Source organism: Orcinus orca, chromosome X (assembly GCF_937001465.1).
Source record: "Orcinus orca chromosome X, mOrcOrc1.1, whole genome shotgun sequence".
Taxonomy (NCBI): domain Eukaryota; kingdom Metazoa; phylum Chordata; class Mammalia; order Artiodactyla; family Delphinidae; genus Orcinus; species Orcinus orca.
The window spans coordinates 99,954,668-99,969,372 of NC_064580.1; the positions used below are offsets into that span (position 1 = coordinate 99,954,668).

At 33.3% G+C, this 14,705-nt stretch overlaps 1 protein-coding gene across 1 annotated transcript in view; it reads left to right on the plus strand.

Annotated features, from left to right (window-relative positions):
- HTR2C (5-hydroxytryptamine receptor 2C) overlaps nucleotides 1-14,705 on the plus strand; it is a 231,387-nt gene that overhangs the window by 186,064 nt on the left and 30,618 nt on the right. The window contains exon 4 of the mRNA XM_033413338.2: nucleotides 6,623-6,823. Within this exon, the coding sequence (XP_033269229.1) occupies nucleotides 6,623-6,823 (201 nt within the window). The remainder of the gene's footprint in view (nucleotides 1-6,622; nucleotides 6,824-14,705) is intronic.

A 14,705-nucleotide genomic window follows, 5' to 3' on the forward strand; every position in this document is an offset into this window, starting at 1 on the left:
CCATTCTGACCTGTGTGTAGTTTTGATTTGCATTTCTCTAATAATTAGTGATGTTGAGCATCTTTTCATGAGTTTCTTGGCCATCTGTATGTCTCCCTGGAGAAATGTCTATTTAGGTCTTGTGCCCATTTTTTGATTGGGTTGTTTGTTTTATTGATATTGAGCTGCATGTGCTGTTTGTATATTTTTTTTACAAGTTTTCTTTCTTTCTGAAGAACTTCCTTAAAAATTTTTAAAGTAAGTCTCCTAGCAACCAATCTCTTAGTTTCCCCTCCTATGAAAATCCATTTCTCTCACATTCATTCTCTGAAGGTATTTTCACTGGATATAAAATTCTGAATTGTGATTATACTGCCTTCTGGCCTCTGATGAAAGAGTTATTTTTCTCAGCTGCTTAAGAAGTTTTTTCTTTATCTTTTGTTTTCACCAGATTATTATGTGTCTAGGCATGATCTTATTTGAGTTTGACCATTATGGTTCTGCAGAATTTCTTAAATCTGTAAATTTATTTTTCATCAAATATGGAATATTTTAGTTATTTCTTCAAATAGTTTGTTTCTGTATCACTCTCCTCTCCTCAGATTCCAATGGCACAAATGTTAGATGCATACATATGTCCCATAGGTCCCTACTATGTTCATTTATTTTTAATTTTTTCTCATTCTTGTTCAGTTTGGATAATTTCTATTGATCTGCATTTGGTTTTAATGACTCTTCATCTACCATATCCATTCTTCTATTGAGCCCACCTGGTGAGTTTTTTCCTTCAGATATTTTCTGCAGCTCTAAACTCCTCATTTGGTTCTTTTCATAAGTTCTATGTCTTATTCGAGAAGTCCTCTTTCTGTTAATTTCAACAACATCCACCGTTTCTTCACTGAATATGGTTATGGGAGCTGCTTCAAAGGCTTTGTAAAGACTGTACTGTCCAATTTTAAAATTTAATGTAATTGAAATGTATTTAATGCATTACTGATTACAATAATTGCTGTTGGTTTTTGTAAGTTATCAAATTTAAGGGGATTCCCTTTATCTCTATATAATTAAAGTTTTAGTTAGGAATGGCTCCTGTATTTTATCAAGTTATTCTTAAAAATCTATTAAAAGATCATAAAAGTTCTTTACAGATGATAATATAAGGGATTATATTGGTAGATTTTTATAATATTAAATTACCATTGCATTCCTGGAATAAGTTTTGTTTTAATGTAATATATTTTTCATTTTACTCTTTGCTGGATTCTATTTGTGAGTATTTTGTTTGTAATTTTGAATCTATATCAATGAATGCTATTTGTCTCTAGTATTATTCTTTCAGTATTTTGTAAGTTTTGATATTGACACTGTATTATTTTATGAAATGAATTAGAGAATTTTTAAAACTTTTTCGTGGTTATTCATCTTTTCATATATGTTAACTTAAAGACATCAATTATAACTTCTTTGTTTCCATTCTAGCTTTGGGATGGCTTTACAGTCCAACATTTCCACATTCCTTAATTATATTATCAGAATATTGGAAAATTTTTTCTTCTGTGATGGGATTATAATTTTCAGGGTGGGGTTATTCCTTTATACACTTAACAAATATTTTTTGAGTGCCTACTTTGTGCAAGGCAAAACTTGTCTCCATTATTTCATAGAAATAAAGCCCTTGTATTTTTTCATTTGCACAAATGAACTGAAATTTTACAGTGTCTATTATTCAGTCTTTGCCATTATTGTCAATATTGGTGGGGATGCCTGTGATTTTTGGAGTTACTAAGGCTGACGTAATCTGTGAATGAATAAATGAATGACTGAATGTAGGAAAATGTCTTATGAAACACTAACAATTTTTACCTCTGAAAACAAAATTTAATCTCATTCAACTAATTGACCTCCCCCATGGAAATTATGCTATATGGCCTTTTTGCTATGCAACTTCCACAAAACTTTTCACATATTTCTTGTCTGGAATGTGCCTGATCACATAAATTTATCTAAAGAAAATACACTTTAATTCCATTGAGACAACTAGAAAAATCCATTTGTCTTCTTAACAAGACAAATATGAAAACTAAATTCTAAATATTTTGAATTAACAGGTCTGTAGTGAAATCCAGGAAGGAATATATTTAATAAGAATCTTAGAGGATAATTGTGATCAGCCATAATTGTACATCTTGTATGTTTCGAAGTAGACTTCTTGAAAACCCTGTACAAGGAATATTGTCCTCTATTATAAAAGCAATTGAATTTATTATTCAATAAGAAATAGTGTATGGTGATAGGAGGTACCTTAGTGTTCAGGAAAAAGTGTCAGATTTGGAGCAAAATTCTTTACTCACACTGTAGACTTGAACAAGTCTGAAACTTTGAGACACATTTTCCTCACACTGTAGGATAACAGAACTGACACTACAGAATTTTTTGTGTTGTATGGAATATAACGAAAAATGAAGTACCTAACTAACACTGTGCTTGGTATATGACAGGTACTGTACAATAGCTATTGCCATTTTTGCCATTATTAAATATGCAACTGCTGAGAAATGACCAGATAGTGTATTGACTTTGCAGAGTGGACATGTATCCTCATGAGGCTATATATTGGCATATGGTGAAGTTGGGTTTAGAGTGAGGTTATGATCTGTTGAGAGGGATGTATTCTTTTATACATTTAACAAATATTTATTTAGTGCCTACTTTGTGCCATGCATTGACCTAAGCATTATGAATAAAACAGTAGAAAAATAAAACAGATAACAATATTGACCCAATGCATCTTATATTCCAGTGGTTATGGCAACAAAATTTTCCACATAATGGCAGTGAGGTAATACTTGTGTATTTGAAACACAATTTGAAAAATAATTTTTGAACGTCAAACAGTTCGAGAATACCCAAACCCTCAACACAATCAACTTCTAGGTGGATACAATCTGAGGAGTTTACAAGATAATGATGAACAGAAATGGACTTTCATAAACATTTTTGTTTAGAAGAATTTTTAATAACATCTTTGATTTCTTTGTTGTGCTCCTTGAATTCCAATGGTTGTTAGTTACACCTCTGCAGATAAAAACTATTAACTCTATTAACTCTAAACATAATACAAAAACAACTATCTAAAGGTACTGGAGAAAAACCTAAAACAGAAAGATTCTGGAGGGTCTCAAGACTTGGAAGAAGAGAACAGCACTGGTTGAGTTTCCAAATTTCATGACTTACAGTTGAAGAGGAAGATGCAGTCTATGTCAGGTCAAGTGCCTAAACCTCCAAAAAATCTGCAGTTATTGTAGCCCTAAGAAACTGAGGACAGAGTTTGAGGAAATCTCAAAGCTGAAAGTTGAGGGAGCATATAGGAAAGGGTAGAGATAGAGGGAACCATAGATTCTTCTCTGGGGAACCATAAACTTGGCTTAAATCTCTAGCTAACCTCTGAACCATACATGTCTGGGGCAAAATCAAATTTCCTGAGTTGCCAAATTATAAAATTCAAAATATTCAAGTTTCATCAAAGGTAAGAGGAATGCAAATAAACTAGAAAGTATGGCCCATTCACAGGAAAAAAAAATTAATAGAAAATGATCCTGAGGAAGCCTAGGCATTAGATTTACTAGACAAAGACTTTAAATCAACTCTCTCAAAAATGCTCAGATAGCCAAAGGAAACCATGGACAAAGAACTAAAGGAAACCAGAATTTGTCTCAACAAATCAAGAATAGCAATAAAGGGATATAAATTATAAAAAGAAATCAAATAGAAATTTGGGGGATGAAATGTACAAAAGTTCAATTAAAAATTTACTAGACCAATTCAACTGCAGAATTGAGCAGAAAGAAGGAAGAATTAAGGAACTTGGAGATAGGTCAATTTAGATTATCCAGTTTGAGGAGAAGAAAGAGAAAAAAATGAAGAAAAATGAACAGCACCTGAGAGAAACAAGATACTATCAAGTTTACTAAGCTCAATGAATGCTAAGCATATATTACTCCAAGAGATCCACACCAAGACATTATGGTCAAAATTACAAAGGATCTTTAAAAAATTAATAATGAATTTTCTTTAGAAACCATGGAGGTCAGAAGGCAGTGGGATGACATATTTAAAGTGCTCAACAGGGGCTTTCCTGGTGGCACAGTGGTTAAGAATCTGCCTGCCAATGCAGGGGACATGGGTTCGAGCACTGGCCTGGGAATATCCCACATGCCACAGAGCAACTAAGTCCGTGCACCCCAACTACTGAGCCTGTGCTCTAGAGCCCAAGAGCCACAACTACTGAGCCTGCATGCCTAGAGCCCATGCTCTGCAACAAGAGAAGCCACCACAATGAGAAGCCCACACACCACAACTAGAGAAAGCCCGCATGCAGCAAAGAAGACCCAGCGCAGCCAAAAATAAATAAATTGGAAAAAATAAATAAATAAACAAAAAATAAATAAATAAAGTGCTCAACAGCAACAGCAACAACAACAATTCTGTCAACCAAGAATTCTGCATATGGCAAAACTCTAAACTATCCTTCAAAAAATGGAGAAATTGAGATTTAAGGCACAATAAAGTCAACAAAGTTGATAAACCTTTAGCTAGAAATACTAAGAAAAAAAGAGAGAGAAGACACAAATTTCTAAAATTATAAATGAAAGTGGGGAAGGGCATTATTACTGACCTTACAGAAATTAAAAGGATTATAAAAGAATAAATGAACAATTGTACTCCAACAAACCACATAACCTAAATAAAATGGACAAATGACAAATTCCTAAAAGCATGCAAGCTACTAAAAGTGACTCAAGGGACTTCCCTGGTGGCACAGTGGTTAAGAATCCACCTGCCAATACAGGGGACTCGGGTTCGAGCCCTGATCTGGGAAGATCCCACATGCTGCAGAGCAGCTAAATCCATGCGCCACAACTACTGAGCCTGTGCTCTAGAGCCCACGAGCCACAATTACTGAGCCTGCGTGCCACAACTACTGAAGTTCGTGTGCCTAGAGCCCATGCTCCACAACAAAGAGTAGCCCCCACTCGCTGCAACTAGAGAAAGCCTGTGCGCAGCAATGAAGACCCAACACAGCCAAAATAAATAAATTAAATAAATCAATTTTTTTTTAAAGTGACTCAAGAAGAAATAAAGACTCTGATTAGACTTTATAACAAGTAAAGACATTGCATCAGTAATCAAAAAACCTTCCAACAAGACAAGTCCTGGACCAGATGGCTTCACTGGTCAAATGTTATCAATTATTTAAAGAAGAACTAATACCAATACTTTTCAAACTCCTACAAAATAAAAGATTAGGGAACATTTGTAACTCATTCTATGAGACCAGCATTATCCAGATACCAAAGCCAGATAATGACATCACAGGAAAAGACAATTATAGACCAATATCACTTATGAATATAGATGCAAAAATCCTCAACAAAATGCTAGCAAACTAAATTCGGCATCATATTATACACCGTGACCAAGTGTGACTTATCCCAAGAATGAAAGGTGGTTCAGCACATAAAAAATCAATTAATGTAATGCATCACATTAATAGAATGAAGGTAAGAAAACCACGTGATCATCTCAAATGATGTAGAAAAAGCATTTAACAAAATCTCTCTTTCATCATTAAAAACACAGAACATACTAGGAATAAAAGGAAACTTCCTCAACATGATAAAAGGCATGTATGAAAAACCCACAGCTAACATATCCTATTCAATAATGAAAAAATGAAAGATTATTCTTTAAGATAAGGAGAAAGACAAGATATCTGCTTTCACTACTTATATTCAACATTGTACTGGAAATTCTATCTAGAGAAATCAAGTGAAAGAAAATTAAAGGCAGAGGAAAATTGGAAAAGAAAAAATAAAATTACCTCTCTTTGCAGATGATGTGATCTTACATATGGAATATCCTAAAGAACCCACACACAAAAATATAGATCTAATAAATGAATTCAGCAGAGTTGAAGGTTTCAAGATTAATACATGAAAATTAGGTATAGTTCTAAACAAGAGCAATGAGCAATCCATAAAGGAAATTAAGAAAATTTCATTTATGAGAGCATGCAAAAAAATTTCAACTGATAAAAGCATCAGCCATAGAAAAGAATGAAGTACTGATAGAAGCTACAAAATGGATGAACCTCAAAAAGAAAGAAACCAGACACAAAAGGTCACCTATTGTATGATTCCACTTACATAAAATAACCAGATTAGCTAAATTCAAGAGACAAAAGGCAGATAAGAAATTGTCAGGGGCTGGGGGCGGTGGCGAAAATGGAGAGTGACTGCCTAATGGGTAGTGGTTTCCTTTTGCAATGATGAAATGTTTTGGAACCAGAAAAAGGTGATGGTTGCATAATGTTGTGAATGGGCTAAATGCCTCTAGATTGTACACTTTAAAGTGATTAATTTTATAATATGTAAATTTTACCTCAATAAAAAATAATGTATGTAACACTGAATGCATTATCATCATCATCGTCATATCATTACTATGGAAAACAATGTTTACCAAATTTTACTTTCTTTTATAAACTTAGATTATGAGAAGAAAAAATACGTAGACTAAATTTAAAACTACAGTTGGTATAATTTACATAACATGTTCTTGTCTTCTCTCTGTTCTCTTTCAGATTATGTCTGGCCATTACCTAGATATTTGTGCCCCGTCTGGATTTCTTTAGATGTTTTATTTTCTACAGCGTCCATCATGCACCTCTGCGCTATTTCGCTGGATCGGTATGTAGCAATACGTAATCCTATTGAGCATAGCCGTTTCAATTCACGGACTAAGGCCATCATGAAGATTGCTATTGTTTGGGCAATTTCTTTAGGTAATTAACTTTCTTGGCCAGTAGAATTGCAGCGGCTATGCTCAATACTTTCGGATTATGTACTGTGAACAACGTACAGACGTCGACTGGTAACATTTGCGTTTAATCGGGATTCTTCTATTTAATAATTATTCTTAACCTATTTATCTGATATTTAGGTTAACAATAATGTAAGAAATGTAAAGTATATAAATATGCAAATGTAAAGTTTCCATTTATCCTGCTAAATTATTTTACGTGTCAAAAATGCCAATGAATTCTGCAACACAGACACATAACCTTTGAGATAATTAAAATGATTTGAAGATGACAAAGATACATGGTAAAATCTAAATTTTTAAAATGCAGCTTTTAAATCTTAGAAGAGATCAATCTATCCCAGAATATTAATCTTAATATTTTAATTCTAATTCTATATCTTCAGTGGAAAACTTTATAGTGCAAGATGAATCTTCACAAAGTAAACATGTCAAAATTTATGCTGTTAATCAACCTAAAATATACTATTTCCCCTTCACTTTTAAATATCTCCTTGAATTCTGGTTATACAGAAACAAAAACATCTATTGGTTTCTTTAAAGATTTTGGGGAGGTTAAAGGGAGAGAAATGATCATCTTACTGCTTTTATTTAAAATATTCATGCTCAACAATACTAATATTCAAGTCACAAAATTTAACCAATTGGAATATAAGGGATTTTACAATCCATATTTTCCTTTTTTTTCTCCTCCAGTTGGAACGTACATTTAGTGTCTCATTAAATAATTCCTCTTCAAAGTTATGTTTCTGTAAAAGATTCTGATAAATTTTACAATATCAAGATGTCTTTACTGATATCATCTAAAGATCTTGACTCTGGGTTCATTGAGGAAATAAATTTAAGTTTTAAGATTGTTCTATTATAGGTGAATGCACACACACACACACACACACACACACACACACACACACACACCCCTTCAGATAAAAAACAATGAAATTTCTCCAAGAAAAAAAAGTGAATCTATATACACAATTTGACCTACATATTCAAGGACTTATACATTTTACCCTCTCCATCATGAAGACCTTCTCTAGAAAGATGCCAGTTCTTACGGTGCTTACAAAGGAAATACACAGCTAAATTAAATCAGAATATTAAAAGCATCACCTTCTAACAATTGCAGACTGGGTAATTTGGACTGACTCTTGTGCTAAATACAACAAAAATATGAGGAAAATACTATAAGCATTGAGAAGCTAATAAGAAAATCTACAAACAATAAATGCTGGAGAGGGTGTGCAGAAAAGGGAACCCTCTTGCACTGTTGGTGGGAATGTAAATTGATACAGCCACTATGGAGAACAGTATGGAGGTTCCTTAAAAAAATAAAAATAAAACTACCATACGACCCAGCAATCCCACTACTGGGCATACACCCTAAGAAAACCATAATTCAAAAAGAGTCATGTACAACAATGTTCATTGCAGCTCTATTTACAATAGCCAGGACATGGAAACAACCTAAGTGTCCATCGACAGATGAATGGATAAAGAAGATGTGGCACATATATACAATGGAATACTACTCAGCCATGAAAAGAAATGAAAATGAATTATTTGTAGTGAGGTGGATGGACCTAGAGTCTGTCATATAGAGTGAAGTAAGTCAGAAAGAGAAAAACAAATATCGTATGCTAACACATATATATAGAATCTGAAAAAAAAATGGTTCTGAAGAACTTAGGGGCAGGGCAGGAATAAAGACGCAGACGTAGAGAATGGACTTGAGGACATGGGGAGGGGGAAGGGTAAGTTGGGACAAAGTGAGAGAGTGGCATGGACATATAACACTACCAAATGTAAAATAGATAGCTAGTGAGAAACAGCCACATAGCACAGGGAGATCAGCTCTGTGCTTTGTGACCACCTAGAGGGGTGGGATAGGGAGAGTGGGAGGAAGACACAAGAGGGAGAAGATATGGGGATATATGCATATGTATAGTTGATTCACTTTGTTATAAAGCAGAAACTAACACACCATTGTAAAGGAATTATACTCCAATAAAGATGTTAAAAAAAAAAGATAGTGAGACATCCATAAAAAGACAGAAATCCAGGAAAAATGATTATGACTTTTGGGTCACGTCTGCTAATGAGGCATTTGCAAACCTGAAGATGTGATGACAGGTTGAGAAGCTCATTCAAGTCTCACGAGCCTGGCAAGGGTCAACGAACTTGGGCTTAGTTTGGGATCCCAAAGGACTGTACACTAGAAGTAAGGATGAACCAGGGTTAAACCACCCTTGGCATGGAGTTCAGGCCTGGTTCAAGCCACCCATCTAAGCAAAATAATCTTGAGCCTGGAAATTGGATTAAGGTGATTTCATAGTCTTCACCTTTCCAATTTTCTTGGTATAAACAAAAAAATCCTTATCATCCTAGGCTTCAAATGACTTCTTTCAATAATTTTCAATTCCTGTAACTGAAATACAATGATAAACAGACACATGAAGAAACAAGACAAATGAACTAGATATAACACAATAAAAGATAATACAAATGAACCCACAGGCACTCAAGATAGTTGAATTACCTGACATAGACTTTAAACAACTATTTGTAGTGTGAACATGGAAATTACAAGCTGAACTTACATATTTCAGCAAGAAACTGCAAGCTGTAAAGGGTGACATTTAAGATATAAGAAACAACGAGAAAACCTGGAGCTCAAACATATGAAAACCTTAGAACTCAAAGACAGATTAGACATGGCTAAAGAGAGCATTACTGGAGGTCAGTCAGAAGAAACTGTGATGAATGAAGCAAGGAAAATCAGAAGGATATAAAAGAGAAAATAAGAAGATAATGGACATACAGTACAAAGTGAGAAGAATTCCATAAGGTGAGAAAAGAATGGCAGAAAAGCAATATTTGAAGAAATAATGGCTTTTCAAATTGATGAAAAACACCAATTCTCTCATTTAAAGAGCTCAACAAGTCTCAAGCAGAATGAATAAAAAACAATCAACATTTAGACCCATCATTGTGACACTGCAGAAAAAGAGAAAACATATATCAACCTTAAAAAAAAAAGATCAAGTTAGTTCAGTAGAGCAATGATAAGATGGATGAATGCCTTCTCAACAGCAACAGTGAAAACTAGAAGATATTAAAATGATAGTGTCAGTGTGCTGATGAAAAGTGAATGCTGGGACTTCCTGGGCAGTCCAGTGGTTAAGACTCACACTTGCACTGCAGAGGGCGCATGTTCGATCCCTGGTCTGGGAACTAGGATCCCGCATGGCACAGGGAGTGGTGAAAAAAAAAATTTTTTTTTTAAGTGAATGCTAAATTAGAATCGTATATTCAGCAAAATTATACCTCAAGAATCAAAGTGAAATAAAGACATTATCAAGCAAAAACTAAGAGAACGTGACAAAAGCAGTCTCCTGCTTAACAAAATACTAAAGGGTGTTCTTCAAACAAAGGAAAATGGCCACAAAAGGAAGGTTGGAGTTGCAGGAAGCAATTAAGTGCAATGAAAATGGTAAATGTGTAGTTAAATATAAATAAACATTGACTATAAAACAATAATGATAATGTCTTATGGCATTCAGTATATTAATGGAACTAAAATGCACAACACAATAGCATATAAGAACAGAGGGTTGAAAGTAAACTTTTATCATTGTCTAGGAGAAAAATAAAAATGATATTTAGTATTAAGCTTTGATGAATAAAGTATAACTGTCCATTCAACGGTAATCACTAATAGAAAGGAAACGTTTACCTTCCAAATTTTTAGAAGAATATTAGAGAATAATATAACAAATCCAAAAGGAGGCAATAAAAGATAAAAAATAGTAACACAGATCAGGTGGGAAAATATAGAAACACATACTAAGATGGCAAAATTAAAACCAAATATATCCATAATTATATTAATTGTAAATGGGACTAAATATTCTAAGACTGTCAGATAAGATTTGAAAAAATAATCCAACTATGTGTTTATAAGACACATATATATCATAAGGAAAGTAAGGGATTAAAAAGGTACTCCACACAAACACTAACCAACAGAAAGATTGTATAGCTATAGTAGTAATCTATCAGAATAGATTTTTCAGCAAAATCAATTATTTTAAAGAAAGAAGGTTACTTCATGATTATGAAGGAGTTAATTCATTTGGAAGACACAGAATAATGAATGTATGTATATAATATTATGGCCTCAACATTACTAAATTAAACATGGACAGAATTGTAAGGACAAATAGGCAAGTCTACAATAATGGTGTAAAATTTTAACACATCCTTTTCAGTGATTGTATGAGGACAATGAAAAAAGCTGAACTAATGGACAAGTGAAAATACATATTCCTATCATTTGCATAAGAAATATTTATCATAATTGACCATATATTTGGCCATAAATTCTCAATAACTTTCAAGTGTTGGAATCATAAAGTAATTCAAATTCAAATGAAATAGAAATGTTTACCAAAAGGTAACTAGAAAAATCTACATATATTTGGAAATTAAGAAATTATTTTCCAATAAACTATGACCCAATGGATTTAGAATCCACTGATGACTCTTCTCTGAACCATTTATTATTATGTGATTGTAAACTAATGATTTTTTCTCACTTTATTATTCTTTCTTCCTTTATTAGTTGGCATTGTACTGTAAGGAAGGTTTTCCCTCCCACTTTGTTATTCATTTATTCATATTAGTAAATACTCTTGAATTCTTTTGTAATCAATATAACTTAATTCATTACTGTCCTTAATTATTTTGACGCTCAAATTGTCCCAGATTTGTCCAATAACTCCTTTTGTTATGTCCCATCAGCACATTAAGCACTTTCTTACTTTCTGTCGATTTTGCCAGATTTACCCTTTATTTTCCATGTCCCAGTTCTGAAATCAGTTATTTCATACAAGGAACCCTCGGGTTTTTTTAGTGGTCAGAGGTTTTACAGACAGATATGGTATCTAGGTACACTCATTGCTATATCTATGCCTTTAATTCCAATCCAGTAACACAGGATTCTTCTGCTACCTTCCCAATTCCTTGTTATTCCTCACCTTTCTCACAATGAGTAACCTGATCCTCAAAAGCATCAAGATATTTATTTAATATTTATATTTTCTAAATCCTACAATATGAAAATTCATTTCAGAATTGCTATCCTCATACCACTAAATAAATAAAATGCTATGTTTAAAATTGTATTGCAATTGTTTTTTTGGTTTTTGGGTTTTTTTTTTTTTTTTTTTGCCTTTAGAATGTTTCCCACTGAGGTTATTGTCAAAGCATTCTGTTCAAAATATTACAATTAATATGGATATTTTCTTCGGTGTGGTTCTGTTACCAATTCTTTAAAGTTAGGGATTTTTTTGGTTTCTGTATGCATTCAGTATTGATTTACCCTACCTTGCTGCCTTTATTTTTTAATATGTAAGACCTTAATATTATGTTCCAAAGTATGCAAATAGTATACTCAGAGAAGTGTCACTCTTTCTTCTCTCCCTTGGTTAACCCATTCAATAATTTCTAGACTACACTTCGAAGTTTATTTTTTTAAAAAACTATATATATTCTTGTTTCTCCTTTCTTAGATAAAAGATAAAATACTACATACATGTTAACACTTTGCTGTTCTTTACTTTGTAATATGTGCTGGGAATCCCTCTCTATCCATTCATAGTAAGATGGTAGATGTAAACCCAAATATCATGTAAATGACCTAAACACTCTGTTTAAAAGCCAAATTCCTTTTTTAAATGCTCATTAGTACTGCATTTTATAGATATATTGTAATTTATTTAACCAGTCTCCTGTGTAGTATGAGCATTTGTTTCTAATATTTTGTAATTACCAATAATTCCACCAGAAATAATCATTCTCTCACTCTGTGTGTGTGTATTTCATATTTTTGAAAGTTTAATTTCACCAAAAATTTCTCTTTCAGTCTTTCATAATGAAGTAAGATATTAGCTGTAGGGCTTCCCTGGTGGCGCAGTGGTTGAGAGTCTGCCTGTTGATGCAAGGGACATGGGTTCGTGCCCCGGTCCGGGAAGATCCCACATGCTGCAGAAGATGTTAGCTGTAGGTGTTTTACAGATGTCCTCTATGAGGTTGAGGAAGTTCCCTTCTATTTTTTGTATGGTCACTATTTTATCATAAAAACACATTGCATTTTGTCCTTTATTCTATTAATATCACGTTACATTGATCGATTTTCACATGCTGATACAACCTTGCATTCTTTGGATAAATTCCCCTGGGTCTTGATGTATACTCATTTTTATATGTTGCTGGATTTGGTTGGCTAGTATGTTGTTGAGGATTTTTGTACTTATATTAAGAAAAAGTACTGGTCTGTGGTTTTTCTTTTTATATGACATCTTTGTCTTTTTTTTGGTATCAGGAGTAATACTAGCCCCATAAAATGAGATGAGAAATATTCTTTCTTTTTCTATTTTTTGGAAGAGTTTTTGAATGATTGGTGTTAATTCTTTAGATATTTGATAGAATTCACCAGTGAAGCCATTTGGGCCTGAGCAGTACTTAGTGGAGTTTTTTTAATGTCAAATGGAATCTCTTTACTGTAACAGGTCTATTCATATTTTCTTTTTCTTTGTGAATTAGTCTTCATAGCATGTGTATTTTTTTTTAATTCATGTATTTCCATACAAATTGTAAAGTTTTTATTCTAATTCTGTGAAAAATGCCTTGGTAATTTGATAGGTATTGCATTGAATCTGTAGATTGCTTTGGGTAGTATAGTCATTTTGACAATTTTGATTCTTCCAATCCAAGAACATGGTATATCTCTGCATCGACCCCAAATAGCCAAAGCAATCTTGAGAAAGAAAAATGGAACTGGAGGAATCAGGCTCCCTGACTTCAGACTATACTACAAAGCTACAGTAATCAAAACAGCATGGTATTGGCAGAAAAACAGACATACAGATCAATGGAACAGAATAGAGAGTCCAGAAATAAACCCACACACCTATGGTCAACTAATCTATGACAAAGGAGGTAAGAATATACAATGTAGAAAAGACAGTCTCTTCAGTAAGTGGTGCTGGGAAAACTGGAGAGCTACATGTAAAAGAATGAAATTAGAACATTCCCTAACACCATACACAAAAATAAACTCAAAATGGATTAAAAGCCTAACTGTAAGGCCAGATACTATAAAACTCTTAGCATAGGCAGAACACTCTCTGACATAAATTGCAGCAATATCTTTTTTGATCCATCTCCTAAAGAAAATAAAATCAAAAGTAAATAAATGGGACCTAATTAAACTTAAAAGCTTTTGCACAGAAAAGGAAACCATAAACAAAACAAAAAGACAACCCATAGAATGGGAGAGGATATTGGCAAATGAAGCGACTGACAAGGGATTAATCTCCAAAATATACAAATAGCTCATGCAGCTCAATATCAAAAAAACAAACAACCCAGTCCAAAAATGGGTGGAAGATCTAAATAGACATTTCTCCAATAAAGACATACAGGTGGCCAAAAAGTATATGAAAAGATGCTCAACATCACTAATTATTAGAGAAATGCAAATCAAAACTACAATGAGGTATCATGTTACACCAGTCAGACTGGCCATCATAAAAAAATCTAAAAACAATAAATGCTGGAGAGAATGTTGAGAAAAGGGAACCTTCCTACACTGTTGGTGGGAATGTAAATTGGTACAACCATTATGGAGAACAGTATAGAGGTTCCCTAAAATACAAAAAATAGAGCTACCATATGATCCAGCAATCCCACTCTTGGGCATATATCTGGAGAAAACAATAATTCAAAAGGATACATCCACCCCAACGTTCATCACAGCACTATTTACAATAGCCAAGACA